The sequence below is a fragment of the Ambystoma mexicanum genome, chromosome 1p (assembly GCF_040938575.1).
Source record: "Ambystoma mexicanum isolate Mex_15411 chromosome 1p, UKY_AmexF1_1, whole genome shotgun sequence".
Taxonomy (NCBI): domain Eukaryota; kingdom Metazoa; phylum Chordata; class Amphibia; order Caudata; family Ambystomatidae; genus Ambystoma; species Ambystoma mexicanum.
In genome coordinates, this window is record NC_090921.1 from 300,022,415 (window position 1) to 300,044,808 (window position 22,394).

The 22,394-nt window shown below is 48.4% G+C and overlaps 1 protein-coding gene across 5 annotated transcripts in view; it reads left to right on the plus strand.

Annotated features, from left to right (window-relative positions):
• ABCA7 (ATP binding cassette subfamily A member 7) overlaps window positions 1-22,394 on the plus strand; it is a 2,687,121-nt gene that overhangs the window by 1,082,303 nt on the left and 1,582,424 nt on the right. For all 5 annotated transcript variants that reach the window (XR_011303245.1, XM_069647414.1, XM_069647430.1 and 2 more), the window contains one exon: window positions 21,948-22,170. Coding sequence is in view for 4 of the 5 variants with exons in the window: in XM_069647414.1 (XP_069503515.1) it covers window positions 21,948-22,170 (223 nt within the window). In the remaining variant the exon portion in view is untranslated. The remainder of the gene's footprint in view (window positions 1-21,947; window positions 22,171-22,394) is intronic.

Sequence of the window (22,394 nt, forward strand, 5' to 3'; positions counted from 1 at the left end):
GTGGAGCTGCCAGTCAAAGGGGCCACCGTAGGAGTACCAGAGATGGAAAGCAAGGTACTCGAGGTGCCAAAGCCGCTCGGGCAGTTGCCTCTCTGCCCTCAGGCACTGCCACAGCCGCGTCCGCTCAGTCAGGAGGTCATGCCCCATGGTTTGCCAGTTGGGGGCAGACATGCGCAGCATCTTGGAGAATGGCGAGCCATTACTTCAGATGTGTGGGTTCTGGAGATCATAACCCATGGCTACTGTCTTCCCTTCCGGCAGAGGTCTCATGACAATCCACCGGGAAAGCTCTCTTTGAAGGGTCTGGATACGCTCCTTGCGCAGGAAATCCTATCCCTGCTGGAGAAAGGGGCCATAGAACTAGTGCCTGTAGCGGAGAGGAACAAGGGATGGTATTCCCCTTATTTTTTTAATCCCGAAAAAAGACAGGGGATTGAAACCCATCATGGTCTTGCATTGGCTGAACAAGCTCCTCAGGTAGGACAAGTTCAAGATGGTGACTCTTTCTTAAGTCCTCCAGGCCCTTCAACTTCAGGATTGGTTGGTGTCTCCCGAACTCAAGGATGCTTACTTTCATGTGCCGATTCATCCCAAGCACAGGAAGCACCTGAGGTTTGCGGTTGGCGACTCATATGTTTTGTTTCGGGTCCTGCCATTCGGATTGACCTCCGCCCCGAGGGGCTTCACCAAGCTGATGGTGGTGGTGGCGGCAGCGTATCTCAGGAAAGGGGGGGATTCACGTATACCCCTACCTGGACGATTGGTTGATCAGGGCACGCACTCCCAAGCAAGCCCTAGATCATCTGTCCGTCACTTGCCACTCCCTTCACAAGCTGGGCTTCTCCCTCAATTTAAAGAAGTCCCAATTGACACCTACCCAGCGGCTCCAATACATTGGAGCAGTGCTCGACACATCCCTCGGGCAGTGTTCGCCTCCCCAGGTGAGGGCTCATCACATTCTGCAGATGGTGGACAAATTTCAACATGCTCAGTCTCCCCCGGCCTTCGAGTTCTTGAGGTTTCTCGGCCTCATGGCATCCTGAATGTTCCTGGTGCCAGAGGCCAGGCTGCGTATGAGATCTCTGCAGTGGGCTCTCAAGATACAGTGGTCGCAGTTCTCCGGCAGGATGTTGGATCCCGTTCAGATTCCGCACTCGATCGCACAGGATCTTCTGTGGTGGGCCGTCGATGGCAATCTGATGAAGGGATCTCCATTTTGGCAACCTTGGCCGGAGGTGACGATCGTGACGGACACATCCCTCACGGGTTGGGGAGCTCATGCCAACGAGTTGACAGCCAGCAGCCGTTGGTCTCCGTCGGAGTCCAGACTCCATATCAATCTGTTAGAGCTGCGGGTTGTCAGGCTAGCCCTGAAGGCTTTTCTGCTGTCTGTGCAGGGGAAGAATGTCCTGATCATGACGGACAATACGTTGGCCATGCACTACCTCAACAAAAAAGGGGGGGCAGGGTCACTCCAGTTGTGCAGGGAGGCGATGCAGCTCTGGTTCTGAGCCATCCAGCAGGAAATTTCGATCTCGGCAGTTCATCTGGCCGGAGACGAAAATGCAGCAGCGGACGCTGTGAGCAGGCAGAGCACGGTCTCTCACGAGTGGGAGCTGGCTCAGGAAGTTCTATTGGAGATCTTCTCCCTTTGGGGAACCACACAAGTGGATCTCTTCGCCACCAGTGTCAACCGGAAGTGCGAAAGATTCTGTTAGCAGGAATTTCCTCAAAGAGGAGCCTTAGGGGACGTGTTCACAGTGGAGCTGTCCTTACCACTGCCCGGACGCGTTTCCTCCAGTCCCCGTCATTCCGCAAGTGTTGCGGAGGTTATGGAGGTTCGGTTCCCGGATGATCCTCATTGCTCCAGCTTGGGCCAGGAGAGCTTGGTACCCGGACCTTCTAGACATGTCCATCTGTCCTCCACGCCGTCTTCGCTACCGAGACAATCTTCTCTCACTGGAGGGGGGTCGGGTTCTCCATCCAGAGGTCAAGTCTCTCTGCCTTCATGCTTGGTATCTGAAAGGTTGAGTTATAAGGATTGGGAACTCCCCGAAGACGTGATGGAGGTGTTGCTTTCGACCAGAAGGCCCGCAACGAAATCCCTGTACCGTTGCCGTTGGAGAAAGTTCTATGACTGGTGCAGGGTACAGAAGGTGGATCCTTTCCAATGTTCCATTCCTCTTGGTTTTGTATTTTTTTGCTTTCTTTAGCCCACAAGGGCCTGCAAGTGGGTACCATTAAGGGTTACCTGTCGGTGCCGTCCATATTTAAGCGCTTGTCCTATTTTAAGATTCCTTTGATTTTACAGTTTCTAAAAGGGCTAACTAATGTGTTTCCACCGTCGCCTTTCCAGATGCTGGGATGGGATTTGAATTTGGTTTTAAAGTTCCTGATGGGAGCTCCGTTTGAGCCCTTACATACTTGTCCGTTGCGACTGTTATCCTTTAAAACTGTATTTTTAGTTGCACAGAGTGAGTGAGTTGCAGGCACTTTCCGCCAAGCCACCCTTCACTTTGTTCCATAATGACGGGGTTTCTATCTCTCACGGATGTCCCGGGTCAGAGTGGACGATCAGCTCTTTGTTGGTTATGCTGGAAGGCGTTTAGGTCAGACTGTTTCCAACCAGACCTTGTCCAGATGGATCATTTTGACGATCTCCAAGTGTTCCCGTTTGGCGGGAAAGGACCTTCCAGTAGGCTTACGGGCTCACACTACTAGGAGTATGGTGGCCCCCGCTGCTCTACAGAGGGGCGTTCCGATTCACAATATTTGCGAAGCAGCCACATGGGCCTCTGTCCAGTGCTCCAGATAAGATTTTCCGGTGGGAGTATTTTACCCCCTATTTTTAAACTTTGAGAGTAAATTTGATTTTAAGAGAGTAAAAATAACTTTTCCCCTTTGCAAGAGTAAAATGTATGTGACATCCAGCTGACGTGTGCAAAAACTGTATGGAAATCATTACTATGTGGCAGCTTTCTGCATTGTGACAGAATACACCTTTCATTATTTCTCTAAGGTCTGGCCATTTGACCTTCCCTGTATATATTTAAATGTTCAAATCATAAAGAAACCTAGCCAATTATATAGTAAAGCATACATGAATTTGTATTGTGTGTTGTGAGGTTCGAAAGCAGAATTGTCTTTTGATGTTTAATGCAAGTCCTCATTTGCTGGATCTATTACTACCTTGTGTATGCCAATGATATGATACACCAGTGCAGAGAGGCAAGGGCTCCATGCTAACTTCTATATCTAATCTAATGGTCAAATTGTTATTTATACAGCGCTTTTGTCAAAAGCCTTTACATAGAAAATATTTATCACCAAACCAAAGTCGGTACTCCTTTATCAACCTCGAAAGGCTGAGTTGGACTTGCCGGGATTTGGACCTGCAACATACAGATCGCGCACAGTTTGGAGCAACAAGTGCTGAACCAGCTGAGCTATCTTATTGATTAACATCCATCAGAGGTTGGTTAACTGAGTACCGACTGAGGTCTAATAATCACAGTACCTAGATGTTGGATGAACCATGTATGAAGAGCTACATAACCTATCTGGATTATCACAGGGACAGGTTTTGCGGAGTTTCTATTTCAATTACCAATGTAACTTTCATTTGTTTGTTTTCGTACAGTGCTTCCACTTCCTGGAGAGTCAGGTTTTGGATGTTTTAATTGTAGGCTTGAAGATTTGAGAGACTAGAACACCTGTGATTGGTGTAATGACAATCACTCATCCTTGAGCAAAGACTCTGCTGCCACTTACCATTTGTAGTAAAGTGCCCCATTGACGGCAAAGTTGAACGGATGTGAACTATACCGTGCATACTCATCATTTTACACACTGTTTTTATAATTAGAGTGTACATTAAATTATAAGTGTAAAAGTGATCTCAATTGCAACTTAGTTTTCCATCTTATTAATTATACAATCCTAAAATTCTAGGAAAATATGCACAGTGCTTCTGAAGCTGAATGGAAAGAAACATTTCTTTTATCACAGTGTGCAGTTTCTTTTTTTGAAAGGCTTCAGAGAAATACATTCTGTTTCAGAGGTGGCATACAATTACATCCATGTAGATAAAAATCAAAAGAAGCCTTCTGGTTTCTGCCAAGTAACCTGACCTCTGCACTGCCCTCTGCTCTAAACCTGTGCGTAAATGTACACAGGAAAATAATAAAGCTGGCGTATTTACAAGATTTTCATGCGTAAAAAGGCCCGGTAAGCACCTTATCTGGAGGCCTGCCTCTGTCCATACTTTTGTGAGACACTATTCCTTGGACTCCATCCATGGGCAGGATTTGGCCTTTGGTAAGGCAGTCCTCTATTCAGCAATTGGATTGGGCATTCTAATATTCTAAATTTGTAAATTCTTTTCCCACCTCCATACGTTGGTACTGCTTTGGGAGTCTGTCATAGATGTGGAATACGTTGGAGGACACAATCCCCTCGAAGAACAAGTTACTTACCTTATCTGGTAAAGTTCTTTCGATGGGATGTGCCTCCGACGTATTCCACATCGAACCCTCCCAGCCTGCCCCTCTACAGAATTTCTTATGTGATTGCAGCTTAAGTTTCCGCAAGACTTTCTGCAGTCATACTGGCAGGAGATTGGTGCCACACGTTTTGGGAAAAAACTACAACTGAGGCTATGGGCGCCGTGCATCCTATATATAACAACCGGTGACATCGAGGGACAACGTATCGATGTCATCGACGCAGGACGCCTACTTCCGATCAACGGGGACCCGTTTTGGAATTTTCTACGCCCCTCAAGGGTGAAGTTTTCGTCGAGTTACGCTTCTTGGAGGATTCCGGAAGATCTGAGGCCTACCATGGACATGGCCCAGGACAAGGGAAGCTCGACGCCAAGATCCAAGATGTTCAGGAACTGCCCTGAATGCGGGTTACAGAATGTTTTCAAGGAGGACGAGCGTTCGAGATGTCTCTACTGCCTTCATGAGGACAAGACGCATGTAGAGAAGGATTGTGCGTTCTGCAAGAACCTATCGGAACGGACCATGAGGGATCGTCGTACCCGCCTCGCCAGCTGGCTGGAGAAGGGCCCAGCAGGTGAGAAGAAGAAAAGGTCAGAGCGGTCTTCTAAGTCCTGTGAGGGCGCCCCGGCGACGGGGGCCCAACAGAAGGCTAAGCACTGCGAGTCCGCGGGCACCTGGAGCGCCGAACGGTCGGGCTCTTCGGCTGCCAGGCAGGGCGCGCCTTCCCCGGCAGCATCAACCATGAGCCAACGCTCTGGTTTGGGGAAGAGGAAATCTGATAACCCGGGTAAGCATATGGAGAGGCCCCGGTCGATCTCGAAGGATTCAGCCAAGGGGGAGCAAGGCGGTGACCCTCCCCCCAAGGTGAAGGCCTCAATTGCGCCAAAAGTGACAAATGCCTTGATTCACCCGGCCAAGGCCTCTATCGAGGGAGTCGCGGCGGCCCTGGCGAAGTCTGGGTAGGCTACACCAGTGGAGGCGATCTTGGGGGCCACAGTTTCCCTGCCACCGCGGAGGGAATCCTCTTTCCAGCCCATCAACAAGACCCCCGTGAAGACCCCTGTGGAAAAAGAGGGGGGGGCCGGTGGCCATTACGGACACGGGATTCAGCCTCTGAGGAGGAGCTGGTGGAAACCCTGAAGAACCTCAACGAGAGGTTCGAGAAGGTACGATCCCACGGGAGGGATCCCGAAGAGGTGGTCGAAGAAAGTGACGGTGTCGCCGACGAGGCCCCAGTGGAGGAGCAACCAACCCTCTCGTCACAGCCGCTGCCCGAGCCTCAGGACAACTCGGCGGCCATTTTGATGGCAATCCAAACCTTAAGCACGGAGATGAGGGCGAGATTACCACGAACCCTGGCGGACGTTCCAGAACCGGGCCCGTCGGCAAGCCCTCCGAACAAGCGGAGGAGAGTTCATCCCTCCCCGCCCTTCATGCCCCCACGACCCGTGGAGCCCTCATCCCCCTCACCGGACCCCAGTGATGACACGACGACTGACACGATGACGGGGACGGATGACGACGGTGGTGACGACGGGACGGACCTTCCATCACGACTCCCTCGGGCTTCCCCGCCCGACGAAATTGGCTCCTTTCACGCCATGATCACCAGGGCATCCGAGCTTTTCCAGCTCTGCCCCGAGGAACAAAAGAAGCAGGGTTTCCTCTATCAACGGCGAGAGGCCAAGAGAAAGACGGTCCTCGCAGTACCGTTACTCGACAATATCTGGGACGAGGGACTTGCGATCCTGAAGAACCCGTCCACAACGCCTACCAAGAGGGACAGGTACGAGAAGAAGTATCGGGTCCCCGATGCCGCCCCTTTGTGCCTCAGGGCTCAACCTATGCATGATTTGGTCGTCTCAGCGGCGGCCAAGAAGAAGGCGGCGGGGGTGACAGCCTCAACCTCTACTTCCCCACCTGACGGCGAGGGTAAGAAATTAGACGCCATGGGGCGACTGGTCATCTCGTCGGCGGCGATGACAATTAAGGCGGCCAACGCCTTAGCGATTGTGACAGGGAGCTATGGTACAAGATAGCTGCCCTACTGGACTTCCTACCAGAGGACAAGAGGGGGGAGGCCCTGGAGATTCTGCAGGAAGGTGAGATGGCGTCGGACCACGCCATAACTGCGTTTGCCTTCGAAGACGAGGCTGGCTCAAGGCAACAGACTTCCGTCAGGACGTACAGACCAGGGTTTTGGACATGCCGTTCGACGGCAACAACCTGTTTGGGAAAATGGTGGATGAGTCGCTGCAGGCCATCAAGGCCGACACAGAGACGGTCCGAGCCCTGGGAGTCCTTCAGCAACGACGGCCCTTTCGGTGCGCCGGAGGCAGACAGGGGGCCTCCAAGGGATCAGGCGGTGGCTCCTCTATGTACCGCCAGGTGGCCCGCTCTTCGTCCCAGGAGGCTTACAGAGGTCGCGGCAAGCAAGGAGGATCTCGGCGTCGTCGCCAAGTAGGCCAAGGCGGCAAGGCCGCCTCCAAGCAAGATTGAACCGGCCATAGCGTCGGGCCCCCACTGAAGCACCCCGGTGGGAGGCCGGCTGGTTAAGTTAGTCAGCGTGTGGGAGTCCATCTCCACCGACCGTTGGGTGCTGGATGCCCTGGTCCACGGGCACACTCTCGAATTCCAAAAGAAGTGTCCCTGCATTCCTCCCGTGGCCAGGAAGGAAAATCACGTCCCTCAACTGCTGTTGGAGGTAAAGGCGATGCTCAAGAAAGGTGCCATTTGAGCTCGTCCCCAAGAGGCTCCGGGGCTCTGGAGTATACTCAAAATACTTCCTCGTCAGAAAGAAGACAGGCGGTTGGCGCCCCATCCTGGACTTACGTCGGTTGAACAAATACATCAAGGCACAGAAGTTCAGGATGGTCACTCTCCAGCACGTGCTGGGACAGCTGGAGGAGGGCCACTTCCTATCGTCGTTGGACTTGGAGGATGCTTACTTCCACATCCCCATCCTAAAAGGACACCGAAAGTTCCTCAGATTCATAGTCCAAGGACACCACTACCAATTCAGAGCTCTGCCATTCGGATTGAAGTCGGCACCCGGGGTGTTCACCAAGTGCCTACCCCTACCTGGACGACTGCCTCATCCATGCAAGGACAAGAGAACTCTCCGTCGAGCACACGGCGAAGACCGTCCTCTTATTCACAGAGCTGGGTTTCTCCATCAACTACCCCAAATCCCATCTGATTCCGTCACAGGTGCCACTGTTTCTGGGAGCAAAGCTCGATACAGTGGAATGATTGGCGTCTCCGTCGGAGGAAAGGACGAAGGCCATCTTAGGCAAGGTGCAGCGCCTGCTAGCCACGGACGTGGCCAGGGTGAGATCCAGCAAGTCCCTCCTCGGAATGATGTCCTCATGAATCTATCTAGTGCGCCTGTACAGGCTACGGATGCGTCCTCTACAGGAGTTCCTCGACGCCCACTGGACCCAAGCGGCGGGCAGCTTCGAAGACAAGATCACGCTCAACAAGGTTTTCCGTTGGACGATTCGGTGATGGGGCACCTGTGCACACCTCACGGCGGGCACGGACTTCCAGACCCCGGCACATCAGGAGACAGTGACGACGGACGCTTCCCTGGAGGGATGTGGTGCGCACACCGGAGATATCCACGCAAGAGGCCTTTGGCTCCTGGAGGAGAGGTCTCTCCACATCAACTTCTTGGAGCTCCACGCCGTGTTCTGGGCGCTCAAGTCGTTCCTCCTGTCCCTCAAGGGCAAGGTTGTGAGGATCTTCACCGACAACACCACCACAATGTTCCACAACCGGAAGCAGTGAGGCACCAGATCCCCAGCCCTATCCAAGGAGGCCCAGGATCTGTGGCACTGGGCCGTCGCCCGGGGGATGTTTCTGGTTCCCTTCCATCTGGCAGGAATAAAAAACACCATCGCCGACTCACTCAGCAGGGAGCTGCGCTCGTGCCACGAGTGGGAACTGCGCCAGGATCAAGTGGATCGGCTCTTCCAACGATGGGGTAAACCCCAGATCGACCTGTTCGCGACGGCGATGAACTCCAAGTGCCAGAAATTCACCAGCAGGTTTCCTCAGCCGAGGAGCGTGGGCGATGCTTTCTCATTCCCCTGGGACGGCCTGTTCCTGTATGCGTTTCCTCTATTGCCGCTGCTGCTTCAACTCATCAGCCAGCTCAAGAGGTCCCAGTGCAGGATGATCCTCGTCGCACCGGTGTGGCCGAGACAGATCTGGTTCCCGGACCTTCTGGACCTCTCAGCGTCCCCACCAGTCAAGCTGTTGACAGACGCAGATCTTCTCTCCAGAGAGGGAGGCGCCATTCTTCATCACGACCCGGAGTCGCTGAACTTGCAGGCCTGGCTCCTGCAGCACTAGAGTTTGGAGGGTACGATATCCCGGCTGACTGCAGAGAGGTTCTTGCAAAGGCCAGGGCGTCCTCAGCTCTCAAGTGCTACGGACATAAGTGGAAGAGGTTCTCTGTCTGGTGCCGTGCACAGAAGATCAACCCTCTACGGATTACGGCACCTCAAGTGCTACCATGCCTACTGTCGCTGGCCAAAGCTGGACTAGCTCACACTTCCATCAAGATACATCTGGCAGCGATCTCCCGATACACCAGAACTGCAGGACGTCCGTCCTTGTGGTCTCATCGACTGATGAAGGAATTTATGAAAGGACTATTCCGATCGTTCCCGCCGGTGACCATCTCCTCCGCACGATGCGTGGGAGAGATTCAGGCCCTATCCTGCAAGCCTCCGTACTTGACTTTTCACGATACGAGGGTGGTGCTGAGGACACACCCCTCTTTCATGCCCAAGGTGCCGTCGGACTTCCATCTTAACGAGCCCTTGGTATTGCCAGTTTTCTTTCCGTCGCCTTCATTGCCGGCCGAGAGGACTTTGCACTCGCTGGATGTAGCTAGAGTGCTTAAGTTCTACGTGGACCGAACGAAGAGTTTTCGGAAGACATCACAGCTGTTTGTGAACTTTGCACCTGTGAACCAAGGGAAGGCTCTCTCGAAGGCTTCTATTTCCAGATGGCTCTCCGGCTGCATCATGCACTGTCATCCGTTGGCCAACCGACCGTTGTCCGGCCGTCCGAGAGCCCATTCGACCAGAGCGATCGCTGCTACTATGGCGTTCTTGTCTGGTGTGCCCCTGCTGGACATCTGCAGGGCTGCTACGTGGAGTTCGACGCACACCTTCACGAGATTCTACTGCGTCGACATGGATTCCAGAGTCGGCCAAGCAGTGCTGCACAACCTGTTCGCCTGAAGGAGGGCCTGGTGAGGAGGTAAGCGTTGCTTAATGTTGAGTTTATGTAATACTTAATGTTGAGCCTTTTGCCACCTCCCGTGGTTGCGCCTGTGTGTACTGTTATGTATTCTTATATTCATGAGCATGTGAATCCATGCCAGACCCCATTCTGGAGAAGGAACAAGTTACTTACCTGTAACTGTTGTTTTCCAGCATGGGTCTGGCATGGATTCACATGCGAACCCTCTCTCCTTCCCCTATGCGACTCTTCACTTGGTCATACTGCCACTTTACGTGCTACCAAATCTGAGGATGGCTGCCAGGGGAGGGGCTTAGGGAGAGGGCAGTCATTGGCTGGGGGCAGTATGACCCAGAGACCAGTGATTGGTTACTACTAAGAAAGACAGATCAGAAACGAACCTGATACTGATTTTTTTCTTTACCGAGGATTCCCAGCTTGACGGGGAATATTCATGAGCATGTGAATCCATGCCAGACCCATGCTGGAGAACAGTTACAGGTAAGTAACTTGTTCCTTACCTGTCATAGATGTGGAATACGTCAGAGGAACATCCCATCGAAAGAACATTACCAGATAAGGTAAGTAACTTTTTCTTCTCACATGTATATAGGAGGAACATGAGTGCATGCGGCTGGAACAGCAGCAGATATAACTGGCGAGAGGGGAGCTCTGTCTTGCCTAACTAATGTATGGGCAAGAAACTCACTTCGTGCCGCACTGGTTGCTGCAAGTACTTCTTAGATGCCCATACTGCTGAACAGCCGATTAAACGGTCATGGCCGCATCCGCATGTCCCGGCTCAGATCGCCACAGACCGCTGGCCAAGTGCGCGCTGGCGCGTTCGTGCCTGGGGGCGGGTTTCAAACAAAGTAAGAACTACAATCCTACAGGGGGTTGTAGTTCTTTCGCTTAAGCATGCATGTGGATGAAGAGTCTCTGATTCAAGTCGCTGCTTTAAAACAAAGGAAACAGGTAAACCTTTTATTAAAATCAGGTACAGGTACAAAAAAAGCCTAAAGATCAACGAAGCAACTAAAAATATATTAGACCTAAAATCGGGCAAATCTATTCACGTTTCAGACAATTAAAAATATCTCATGAACAACACAGTAAAATACCAATCTATATGTATTGGAAAGTACGTCCATGTAAGGGGAAATTTCCCTTACCACACAGAGAAACTGATATATGTTACTGTAGATTGGAATATCTGTTATTACAATTTTGTCCGTTTTTTTATTTGTTTTTTTTTATGAATAAATGCATTTTTTACCTGCAAAAGTTGCTCAAATTGCTTGCCCCACATATTGATAGCAATTTAAATGGTGCAAAATTGAGACTTTGTGTAAGCATTTTTTCTGTCCGCATTCTGTGAGGTCTTCCCCTGTTTTGGACCTTCTTGCACACTAAGGGTTCCTATGGATGGTTTCACAGACTCCTGTCTGCTGCCTGCACATGCTAAGGTACCGTTGATTGCATTCACTATAATTTACCTTGTCATAGGTGCACTACCCATTTTTCCTATTTTCTCGCGACCGGGAGAAAGTGTTTCACATTTTCTCCTGTCTTGCCGTTCACTCCCCGTTCACCAATACAGTTGATTGGTAAGGGCAACTAATTGCTACTAAGGCAATGCATCCACAATTCATTTGTAGCTTCAGTGAGACTTCGAAAAAAAGCCTTAATGTTGACAAGAATAGGTTCAGGATACCAAAAGCCATTAAAAGCCAAAGGAAACCCAATAATCCATATCTGACATAACAGCCAGAAACGTAGAAATGATTTAATGACGCCACACTATTTCTCTCTCCATCTTGTTCTCCCTCACTCCATCCTTATGCTCCCTCTAGTCCCCTTCTATGCTCACGCTTCTCTGTAAGCACTTTCTCCCTTTTTCCCTCTCACTACCCCTGTTCTCTATCACACTTGTTCTTTCTCGTTCGCTCCCTCCCCCTTGCTGTTTCACTGTTGCTCTTACACCCTTGATTGCTCTCTCCCATGTTTGATTGCTTTACCCTTTGCGCCCCTTCTTTGCAACCTCTCCCTTCCTTTGCACCAGTTACCTCCCTGTTGCTCCTTCTTCCTCCCCATTGCACCCACTCCCTGTGCCTCCCTCTACTACCCTCTTTCTGCCCACTCATTGTGCACTGTGCCTCCCCCTACTACCCTCTTTCTGCCCACCTTTGGCAATCTGCCTCCCCTGCAGCCCTCTGCCTCCCCATCTTTCTCCTTGCACCCTCTGCCTTCCCTACTCGCCCTCCTCCTCTTTGCATCCTCTTCGTCCCTCTCCCCCTTGTGCTTTCTCTCCCTTCTCCTTGCGCTCACCTCTCTCTCCGTCTTCGCTTCCCCACTGCCCTTGCACACAAGCTCCATGATGTGCACGCTCTACCTTCTGTAAGGAAGGTATGGTATCAACAGTAAAACAGGCCCAAGTGATCACAGTTCAAAGGTGTTTATTAAACTTCCGTTGGGTTTGAAAAACACCTACTGAATCCTAAATCTAAAGATGGGAGCAAGCTATGACCATCAAATAATAACAACACAGTCCTAGTGGTATCTTGTCAAATAAAAGGGCCTATACTATTAAACCTATTGCCTATCCTTACCTCTAAATTGAAATAGTGTGGGGAACAATGTTATGTAAAAGAAAAAGTGTTCACAAAATCATATGTCAGGATATTCAAGCCATAGGCTTTCCTTCCCCACGTCTTTAGCACGGGACAAGGTGGCACACTCAAGCTAAGCACAGTCTCTGGCTTCTCTAGCATGGGGGTGCAGTTCAAAATTTCAACATCATGCGCTTCTGTGCCAAAGTCTCTTTGCCATTCAAAGTGTCTTTTTTCCGAAGGCCTGATGCAACAACAAACAATAAAGTTCCTTTCCTTTTGTAGTTCACATATACACTATTTTCTTAGGTGGTTTACTCTCCACCTCAGATCCCCTTCTGCTGGGCTCAGAAACAATTTTCTTAGGATTTTCACGTATCCAATTTATTGGGTGATTCACTGTTCACCCCAATCCCCCTCCGCAGGGCTTAGATCCACTTTGAAAACAAATCTTCAATCAGTCTCCCACTGCCAGGCTCGGACCAACTTTATCTACTTTGCCATAAACTTTCTTCATTAAAATCGAAGACTTTAGACTGTGCGCAGGATTCTGCTTGACCTGTTGCAGGACCACTTTGATTCACAATTCTTTGCCAGTCTTTCACTTTTGTTAACTCTCAGCTGGATATCTTAGAGTCCTTCGATTGAGCACACACATGGTGCTGGACCACTCTGTCAAAGGTATCGTATCTTGGTTTCAAAGTTCAATCATTCATCTGCCGTTCAACATTGGTTATCACACGCGTTTCAAACAATGTTCATTTCAGTGCTCGCCATCCAGTGTTGCAGCTTGCAACCTTGGCATCAAAACAGACCGGTCCTATATCGGTCTCCCCAACTCACCGGCTGTGTTGATTTCACTGATGCTGCTTTGTTGTTGGTGCCAAGGACAGTACCACGGCAGCTGGCGATTCTCCCTGCTTTGATTATCGACGCGGGAGAGCCCCGGGTACCTCCGACACACAATCCAGGAATCTTCATCTGAGTTTCCTTGTCTTTTCTATTCTCTAGGTTTCATGAAATTAACTTGTCGAAAAGGTCAGGGTAACTTTTCTCCTTGTAATCCCTTCTGTTTCGCCGTCTTTCTCCTCTTGTTAAAATGCCATCTTGGAACTTGTGTGCTTTGCCTAGCTCCACCTTTTATCTGTGTGGGGAAGTGTAATGGAAGTCAGGTGTGTGTGATAGTCAGTAATTGCCTGACGTTGCCTGACCATTGTATTGGGACAAGACAGGTATGCGGCTTGGGTGTTTTCTCTCATAGCGGGCTGTCCGTGAGAAAGGGTTTGTGTTGTAAAAGGGGGGGTTGAAATCCTAAATATTCTTCCTAATAGGATGTGGTAAAGGTGTTATAGGGAAGGGGATACCACGTCTCGCCATCTGGTGTCCCACTCCCACACCCCGAAGACCCCGCACCCAGGTGATCCTCCCGCACTGGTCAATCCCCAGGAACTGAATCCAAAAGCGATGGCCGTGTCCAAGCCAAATGGATGACAGATCCCCAGAGACCAGTGGGTAGGACACCTTCTGGTTACTCACACCCTTCCCCTATGCGAGGTGGATGTACCTGGTCTTTGTCTAGGTTCTTCAATTTGAAGACCCTGGAAAGAACAAGAACGAGATATATCTAAGGTCTCTCGCATATTCCATCAGTTTATTTTCTTCTGTGCTAACACAGGCAGGGTATTTCTATGTGTTTCTCAGAGGTATCCCATAAACTGTCCTTGAGAAGGTGACCCTGGATTCCTTCTGTCTCGTGGAAGGTTCTTGGTTTTCTGTCTCCTTCCAATCCCATATTGGAGAGGTTTGGGAGTAACAGTTAGTGCCAGTAGTCGTGAGGCATACATTCCCTATGGGGAGTTGAGGATTCCTGTAAAAGAGTGGAAAATGCAGGGAAGTTCCTTCCCAAAATGACTTCTTGGGGGAGCACAGGAATGATGGCTGATGATATCAGATATGACTCACCCCTGATGTTAAAGTACACAGGTATCTTAGGCTATATTTCGTTATCCCTGTGTACACATGCAACTCTAACTAGAGAGGCAATCTTGAGGTCTGTTGTTGTGACCAAAATGGCTCTGGTGGCGGTTTGTTTGCTACCTGAGTCAATTAATGTGTTTACTTGTTTCCCATTTATCCAGGCCTTTTCATATGTGAGGTCAGCAGAGGACTGACACAAACATATGCAAATGGTTTCCAGATCCTCTTCTGATTCTTTCCACTCTTCCCCTTTTAGACAGCCTATTTCCATGGGTTCTTCCTTTAAATATTTCGGACAGTGTTTGGCCAAATTGCCAGCTTCTCTACATGAAAAGCAGAAAGGGGAAGAGTGTTTACGTCCCTTAGGTTCTTCTCTTTTACTTTCCTCTCTACTTCTATTGTCAGGTATTTTAACTTCCATTCTTTCTTTTGGTATCCATTCCTTGGTTTTATAGGACACTCCTCTCCAATACCTGGGGTTGGGGCTGATGAGTAGGTTTGTGATCTTTCCGCTTCTCAATTCTGTGTACCGAGTGGAAGTGTTTGGCTGCATCTGAGTGGGTTTGGACCGTCTCAATAGCCAGGGCTACAGTAGTTTGATTTAGTTGTAATACTGCCTTTTGCAAAAAGGGGGTTAAAGAATTGTTCTAAAGTAATCATTTCCACCAATTCTTCCATTGTTTTGTTAATCCAAAGAGCGATTGTTTTTTAATTTGTTCTCCCATTTCAAAGGGGCTGGGGGTCCCTGGGGTTGAGTCTAATGGCCCTTAATTTTTGCCGATAGAAGTTCCATTTATTTCTTTTATTTATTTTTTAAGCCTATATAGCACAACAAGCCTGGAGGCATCTGGGCGCTTACTTAGTTGAGAACACGAGTATACAATTGTTGCATAGGAAAAACAAGACAGTTACAGTAGGTGAGAAGGTATACAATTGGGCAGAAGGTCTAGTACGATAGTTATTTCACATTCTGAATTGTTTCAAGGACTTGTAAGAATGTAATTTGTTTTTCTCCCATGCTACCTCCCTCCTTGAAACGCTTTGAGAAACAGTGTGTATAGGCGCTATACAAATAAACAATCAATCAATAAAAATAAAAAAAGGCGAGAAAACAAGTTACCGTTGTTACACAGGGAATGCAGGAAAAAGACAGTAAGAGATAGGCTTGAGGATTGGACAGAGAGTGACAAAATCATAAGAGGAAGAACTTGCGAGCACAGGTGGGCGCATGTGGTGTGTATCTAGATGAAATCAGTGTTGTGGTGGGTTAAGCTGTTGGTGAAGAGGTGCGTTTTAAGTTGTTTCCTGAAGATCCAGAAGTAGTCTTGGGCTCCGAGTGTGAGTGGCAGAGAGTTCCAATGTTTGCTGGCAAATGTGAGGAAACTGCAACCCCCGGCCTTTTGGACCTTGAATCTGGGAGTGGTGCTGATCGGTGCTCGGGTGGGGTCTGGAGCATTGTGTCAGTGTGAAGCTGCTGGCCAAATAGGCAGGTGCCATTTGGTGGAGACATTTGTGGGGGACGGTGAGTGTCTTGAACCAGATGCGTTTCTTTACTGGTAGCCAGTGTTGCAGCTATCTGAAATGGGCGCTGTTCTGGGGAGGGTGAGCGCGTTGTTTTGTAAGATCTGTAATTTACTGATAATCTGTTTCGAGGTCCTTGCATAGAGAGTGTTGCAATAGTAGAGGCGCGTGAGGACTAGTGCTCTGGCCAGGGTCATGGAGCTATCAGGGGAGAGGAATTTTCTGCCCACTCTAATGCGTTTGCATGTGTATGCGGTGGCAGAGGTGGTAGCATTTATTTGTTTGTTGAGGTTAAGTGAGGAGTCTAGGTAGAAGCCAAGCGTTTTTACCTCAGTAGAGACTTTGATTGGGTGTCCGTCTATGATGAATGATTTGAAGAGGGGGTTAAGTTTTGCGATTCTGGGTTGGGAACCGAAGATGAGCAGCTCGGTCTTATCATTTAAGCAGAGACTGTCTTGTGCCATCCAATCTTGGATAGCTTAGAAAATGGTGTTGTGGGTGGCTATGTCAGAGTCGTGGTCTCCTGAGATGGGTATGAGGACCTGTGTCATCTGTGTAACTGGTGTAGATGACACCAAGGTTGTCCAGACGGTCAAAGAGTGGCTTTGTAAATATATTGTATAAGATGGGTGCCATGCAGGAGCCTTGTGGCACTCCACAAGTAACTGGGGTGTGGGGGTGCCTCAGCTTTCGGGGAGAAAACTTTCATAGTTCTGTCGCTGAGGAAAGATTTTATCCAGAGTGTGGCGTTGGGGAGAAGTTAGCTGCTGATGAGAGATGTTCACAGAGAATATTGTGATCCACCAGATCAAAGGCAGCAGAGAGGTCTAGGAGAAGAAGCACAGCTAGTTTCCCATTGTCTTTCAGTTTGTCCATTTGGATTTTTAAATCCAGTAGTTCAGTGTCCGTCGGTTGACTGGGATGGAAACCTCATTGGCGTAGCCCTAGGATGTTCTCTTCCAAGTAGTTCTGGATCTGTAGATATGCAACCCGATCAAGAATTTATAAGAGAAAGGGAACCGTTGTTATGGGGTGGTAGTTTGTGGGAGTGTTGGGTTCCAGATTAGTTCTTTTTAGTAATGGCAACACCCATGCTTTTTTTAGGTCAGAACGGACGCAGTTACCTTTGAAGGAGGCATTAATCAGGTTGGTGATAAAAGGGGTAAGTTGGGGTGCACATTCCTTGATGACTGTAGGTGAACAACGGTCACATTGGCACCTGGATGGTTTAAGGCTACAGATTATTTTCAGTACTTCTGGGTTGGAGACCTCAGTGAATTCAAATAAGGGAAGTTCCTTGGGGCGAGTGGATGTGCCGGAGGGTGGTGGGGGTTTGTGGAGCTTATCTGAACTGTTTTTTGGCTTTGATGGAAGATTGGAGGCGACTCATTTTGTTTTGGAGCGCATTTTGAATGTTCAAGCACCAGTTTGCATCTTTTTTGCAGCTTTCGGGGGAGGGATGGGTGTTTCTAACTCCCTGAGGATAAGGAATAGTTCCTTAGTGTTGGAGCTGTTAAGCACCTTTAACTTCTAGTACCTGGAGGCGGTGTCAAATGGAGTTTTGTTATTGGGTGAGGGTATTTTTTTCCTCAGTGCTGCTGCTTTTCTCTTGGTTATTCGATTTTTTAATTCAGGGGTAAAACAGGTGTTGAGGTGGGCAGGTGGTTTGGCTTTGCGTGTCGTGAGCGGAGCTATTTTATTTATGGCAGATAGTATCGTGTTGTATATTTTGCTCATAATGGTGGAGTCAGTGGAATTGACTGTGGGAGACGCTAGTACATGTTGCAGTAGTGGGAGCAGGTTATTGGCTCTGATTTCTTTTTTCTAGAGGGAGCTGCTGGGGCTATGTGGGTGGGGAGGTTAGGGCTGATCAGGGTGTTGATGGTGAAGGTGATGAGGTGATGGTCTGTCCACGGGCAGGGGGAGTTAGATGTGATGATGGTGGTGCAGTTGATGTCTGCCAACCAGTCTAGCGTGCAACCTTTTGCGTGAGTAGGATAGTGAAGCCGTACGACGAGAGTATTGACTAGTGATAGGGCATTGGTGTCCAGGGTGTCATTGAGTCCTAGGTTGAAGTCCCCAAGTAGGATGTTTTGTGATTTTGGTGTGGCGATGGATGCGAGGATCTGCGTGACCTCAGTCTCGAAGGCATGGTTGGGCCCAGGGGACGGTAGAATAGATGTTTGTTAAGGGTCGCTGTTATTGAGAGGGACAATTTCACAGAGAGCAGTTCACATGAGTTGTGGCGAATGGAGGGCACCTCTCTCATGTTGAGGTAGGATATGGCGATGATGGGCACTCCACCTGTTTGGCCTACCCTTTTTAAAAGCCCCCTCTTTTATGGATATGAATGTAGCTCCCTGGGCAAGATTAAGTAGCTGGTAGGCAGTCTGTAGTTCACAATTCAGCGTAGGTCCGAGATATAAAAAATAGATTTTCTTCCCACCCTATTGCTTTGGCTGGTCGCTGGAAATTCAGAAAGAAATTCCATAGATCTTCGCCCTCTACGTATGGTTGAGTATCCCTTGAGATAGCAGGGGTCTTATCTGTAACTCGACTAATTTCCTCAAATTCTCTTGAACCCTTGCTTTGGCCTGAATTTGATGGGCGACCAACTGGGCCATGATAGCTGCAAGGTCGGCCATTTCTTGCGGCGGGGTAAGGGTTCCTTCTGTCGTTTTTTCCAAATCAGAAAAGAACCGGGTCTTGACTGCCTCTGATATAGTTTCGAAGTCATCTGACTCCTCTGAGTATGATTCCGCCAAAGGGAAAGATCTAGATACTGGTTTCTAAACCTGATGGACCAGGAACCGAAGATAATTTGGTACTAAAAAAAAAGGTTCAGGGCAAGGGGGATTTAGAGCACTAGCTCTAATGAAGGTGTATGCTGGCCGTGTTTTTAAGATTATTCGATCCCACTGTTGGCTGTTATAGTGGGACAGTGGAAGGGTATCTAATAACTGAGTTTTAAAAAACAAATCTTGTTGACCAGTTGGGACGTGCATTTAGGAGAGCAAAACCTCTTTAAGGACGGATAACGGTCAGAGTCGAGGAGCTCAATGATTCTGGTTTCTCCTTCTTTTGGTACAATGATTATCAGCATAAATTCTCACTTTTTATCAATTGAATCACATCCCACTCCTGACCACATGTAAGCAAGGCATGGTATTGACAGTAAGACAGACACAAGTTACCACAGTTCCAGGGTGTTTAATGAACTTCCGTTGGGTTTGATCCTAAATCTACAGATGGGAGCAAGCTACGACCATCAAATAATAACGCAGTTCTTGTGGTGTCTTGTCAAAATAAAAGGGCCTATAACAAACCTATTGCCAATCCTTACCTCTAAATAGAAATATCGTGGAACACAATATTATGTTAAAGAAAAAGTGTTCAAGAAATCATATATCAGGATATTCAAGCCATAGGCCTCCCTTCTCCATGTTTTTAGCACGGGACAAGGCAGCACACTCGAGTTTAGCACAGTCTCTTGCTTCTCTAGCACGAGAGTGCAGTTCAGAATGTCAACATCATGGCTTTCTGTGACAAAGCCTCTTTGCCATTCAAAGTCTCTTCTTTCCGCGGGCCTGATGCAACAACAAACAATTAAGTTCCTTTCGTCTTTCACATATACACAATTTTATTAAGTGTTTTACTATTCACCCCGGACCCACCTCCGCCTGGCTCAGCTACACTTTGACATCAAATCTTCAATCAGTCTCCCTCCACCGGGCTCGGACCAATAACACACACATGCTTTAACCCAAATTTTTCAATTTATGTCCCTCTTCCGTGCTCTGAACAACTTCATCTACTTTGCCATAAACTATCTATATCAACATCGAAGACTTTCGACTGTGCACATGATTTTGCTTGATCCGTCGCAGGACCACGTCGATTCACAATTCTAGTTAGACATCGTATACAGGATTAATCTAGCACACAATACCTCACAACAGGCAGCACAGTAATCTTCTAGGGGCTTGGATTTTGTGACAAACTTAGAGTGAAAAACTCTCTCTGTCGGGAAATAGCTAGTCCATTGGGGCTGCAAAATTGAGGGATTGAAAAGGGTATAAAACTTGATCAAAGAGTTAAGTAAACCTGTCACCCTGGGTAAACCTGAAGCGGTGGGACAAGAAATTAAAATTTGGGGAAATATGCGACAAATATCTGCAACTTTTCTCTGAATGACAAGAAGCCCCTCATGGAGAAGGGATATCAGTTTATTGGGTCTGTGGGTCGTTATAGAAGAGAAGTCTTTAAATATTCACCTTACCTACGCTTGCTAATGGTTGAGCATAACACTGACCTGTCTGTGCGTTTAGATGTCTGCCAATTACCTCCTACCCTGTGATGCACACAAAGCTCTAATAAAATGTGGATTAAAGAAAACACTTGATTTTATATTTTTACATTACTCTATTTTGTTCTTGATTTAGCATATAAGCATGAAGTATGGTTGGTTTATCAAAAACATTAATACAGTAAACCAGTAATTTTCAGTTGTGCAAAGATGTTAGAAAATGTCATGTTTGGTGTTCAAAGGTTACATGAAGGGTATATTTTCAGTACATACACTGCCTAGACTTATATTTAATCTGTGTTTGTTTGACTATCTGCAAATTAGTAGCCCCTTACTAAAAGTGAATTTTGGCTTCTCTGTAATGTTTATTATTGTGAGACTCTGGCCTAAGACTACAGTTAAACTTCTTTTTACTAAGAAGATGAACAGAACAGATTATACCATAACTAGACATCGCATATCATGATAGCACTAGTTGTGCCATACATGGGCATTCCCACAGTTTGAATCGCAAGGAGTTTTAGCTCACTCAGCCAGGTTATATCAATTATATACATCCAAGTAGCTACACATTTCACATGTTGTTTTTTGTAAGCCATCACACGAGGACACTTGATAAATCTGTCCCCCCTTTTCGCTTTGTCTCCCCCCCTTTTCGCTTTGTCTCCCCCCCTTTTCGCTTTGTCTCCCCCCCTTTTCGCTTTGTCTCCCCCCCTTTTCGCTTTGTCTCCCCCCCTTTTCGCTTTGTCTCCCCCCCTTTTCGCTTTGTCTCCCCCCCCCTTTTCGCTTTGTCTCCCCCCCCTTTTTGCTTTGTCTCCCCCCCCCCTTTTTGCTTTGTCTCCCCCCCCCCCCCTTTTGGCTCTGTCCCACCATTCCCCCCCTGCTTTTTGGCTCTGTCCCACCATTCCCCCCCTGCTTTTTGGCTCTGTCCCACCATTCCCCCCCTGCTTTTTGGCTCTGTCCCACCATTCCCCCCCCTGCTTTTTGGCTCTGTCCCACCATTCCCCCCCCTGCTTTTTGGCTCTGTCTCCCCCCACCCCTTTTTTGGCTCTGTCTCCCCCCCACTTGGTGCTCTATATCGTTCCACGGTGTGCTTTTCCTTTTCCCATATGCTCATTCATCCATCTGCACGCTGATGCATATCTGTTTTACCACCCCGACATGTTCATGTGTGTTCACTGGTTCATTTATCCAGCTTTACATTTCTATTATTTCATCAACCTTCATTCAATTCCTACATCCACCCCTACATTATACTCTTGTATGTGGTTATTCATCCATCGGCCCTCAAATTTTAATTTGATCATCTGTCTTGCACCTTCCTTTTCTACACTTTTCTTGCCATCTCTGACACATGAAGGCAATCTGGTGGGGGAAGACTTAAGCAGTCCTTGACAATTAAATTTCTGTCATCGTCTCTTCAGTTTTCTTTTTGTCTGTTTTTCTGAATTTTTTTTTGTCCAATGTTCTTTTGCGTTTTGGTTAAAACTGGAGTTAATACCTCTGACCCACTGCATTAATGTCTTCAGAATTTCAGGCTTTAGACACTGGCAGGGAGTATCTGGAGAATGTAATCTAATGACAACCGCTAGTGAATTTGGGTATTTGTTGATGGATAGACTAAGTTGTTTGTAGTAGCTAACTAGTTCTACCTCGCTTTTTTCTCCTTATCTCTCTATCTCTTTCCTCTCCCCACTATCTGATGCCCTATTCTGTCCTCACTTTCTCATCTCTCCCACTTTTTTCTGCATTGTGCCCCTCTGATCCACACAGCTTCCTGCGTGTCCTGAACAGATCCATGCCACTCTTCCTGACGCTATCGTGGATCTACTCGGTGGCCATGATAATTAAGGGAGTTGTGCGCGAGAAGGAGTCGCGGCTGAAAGAGACCATGAAGATGATGGGGTTGAGCAGGGGAATCTTGTGGCTCAGCTGGTTCATCAGCAGCCTGCTGCCTTTTCTCATCAGCTCTGCCCTCCTTGTCATCATCCTAAAGGTAGGTTGAACTTCCCTCCTCCGCTCTCACCGGGGGGGGGGGTGACTTTCACTGCATACAGATTGTGTTACATGGTGGAAGGGTGTTTCTGTCTCAAGGCTCTGTTCAGTGTAACGCTTATGTGTACCAAGACTGTGTACAGTGTGCCCCGCTAACCTGATTCCAAGCTATGCTCAGAAAGGTTGGTCCTCTCCCCTTCCTTCTCAGATATTGCATCCCTCACC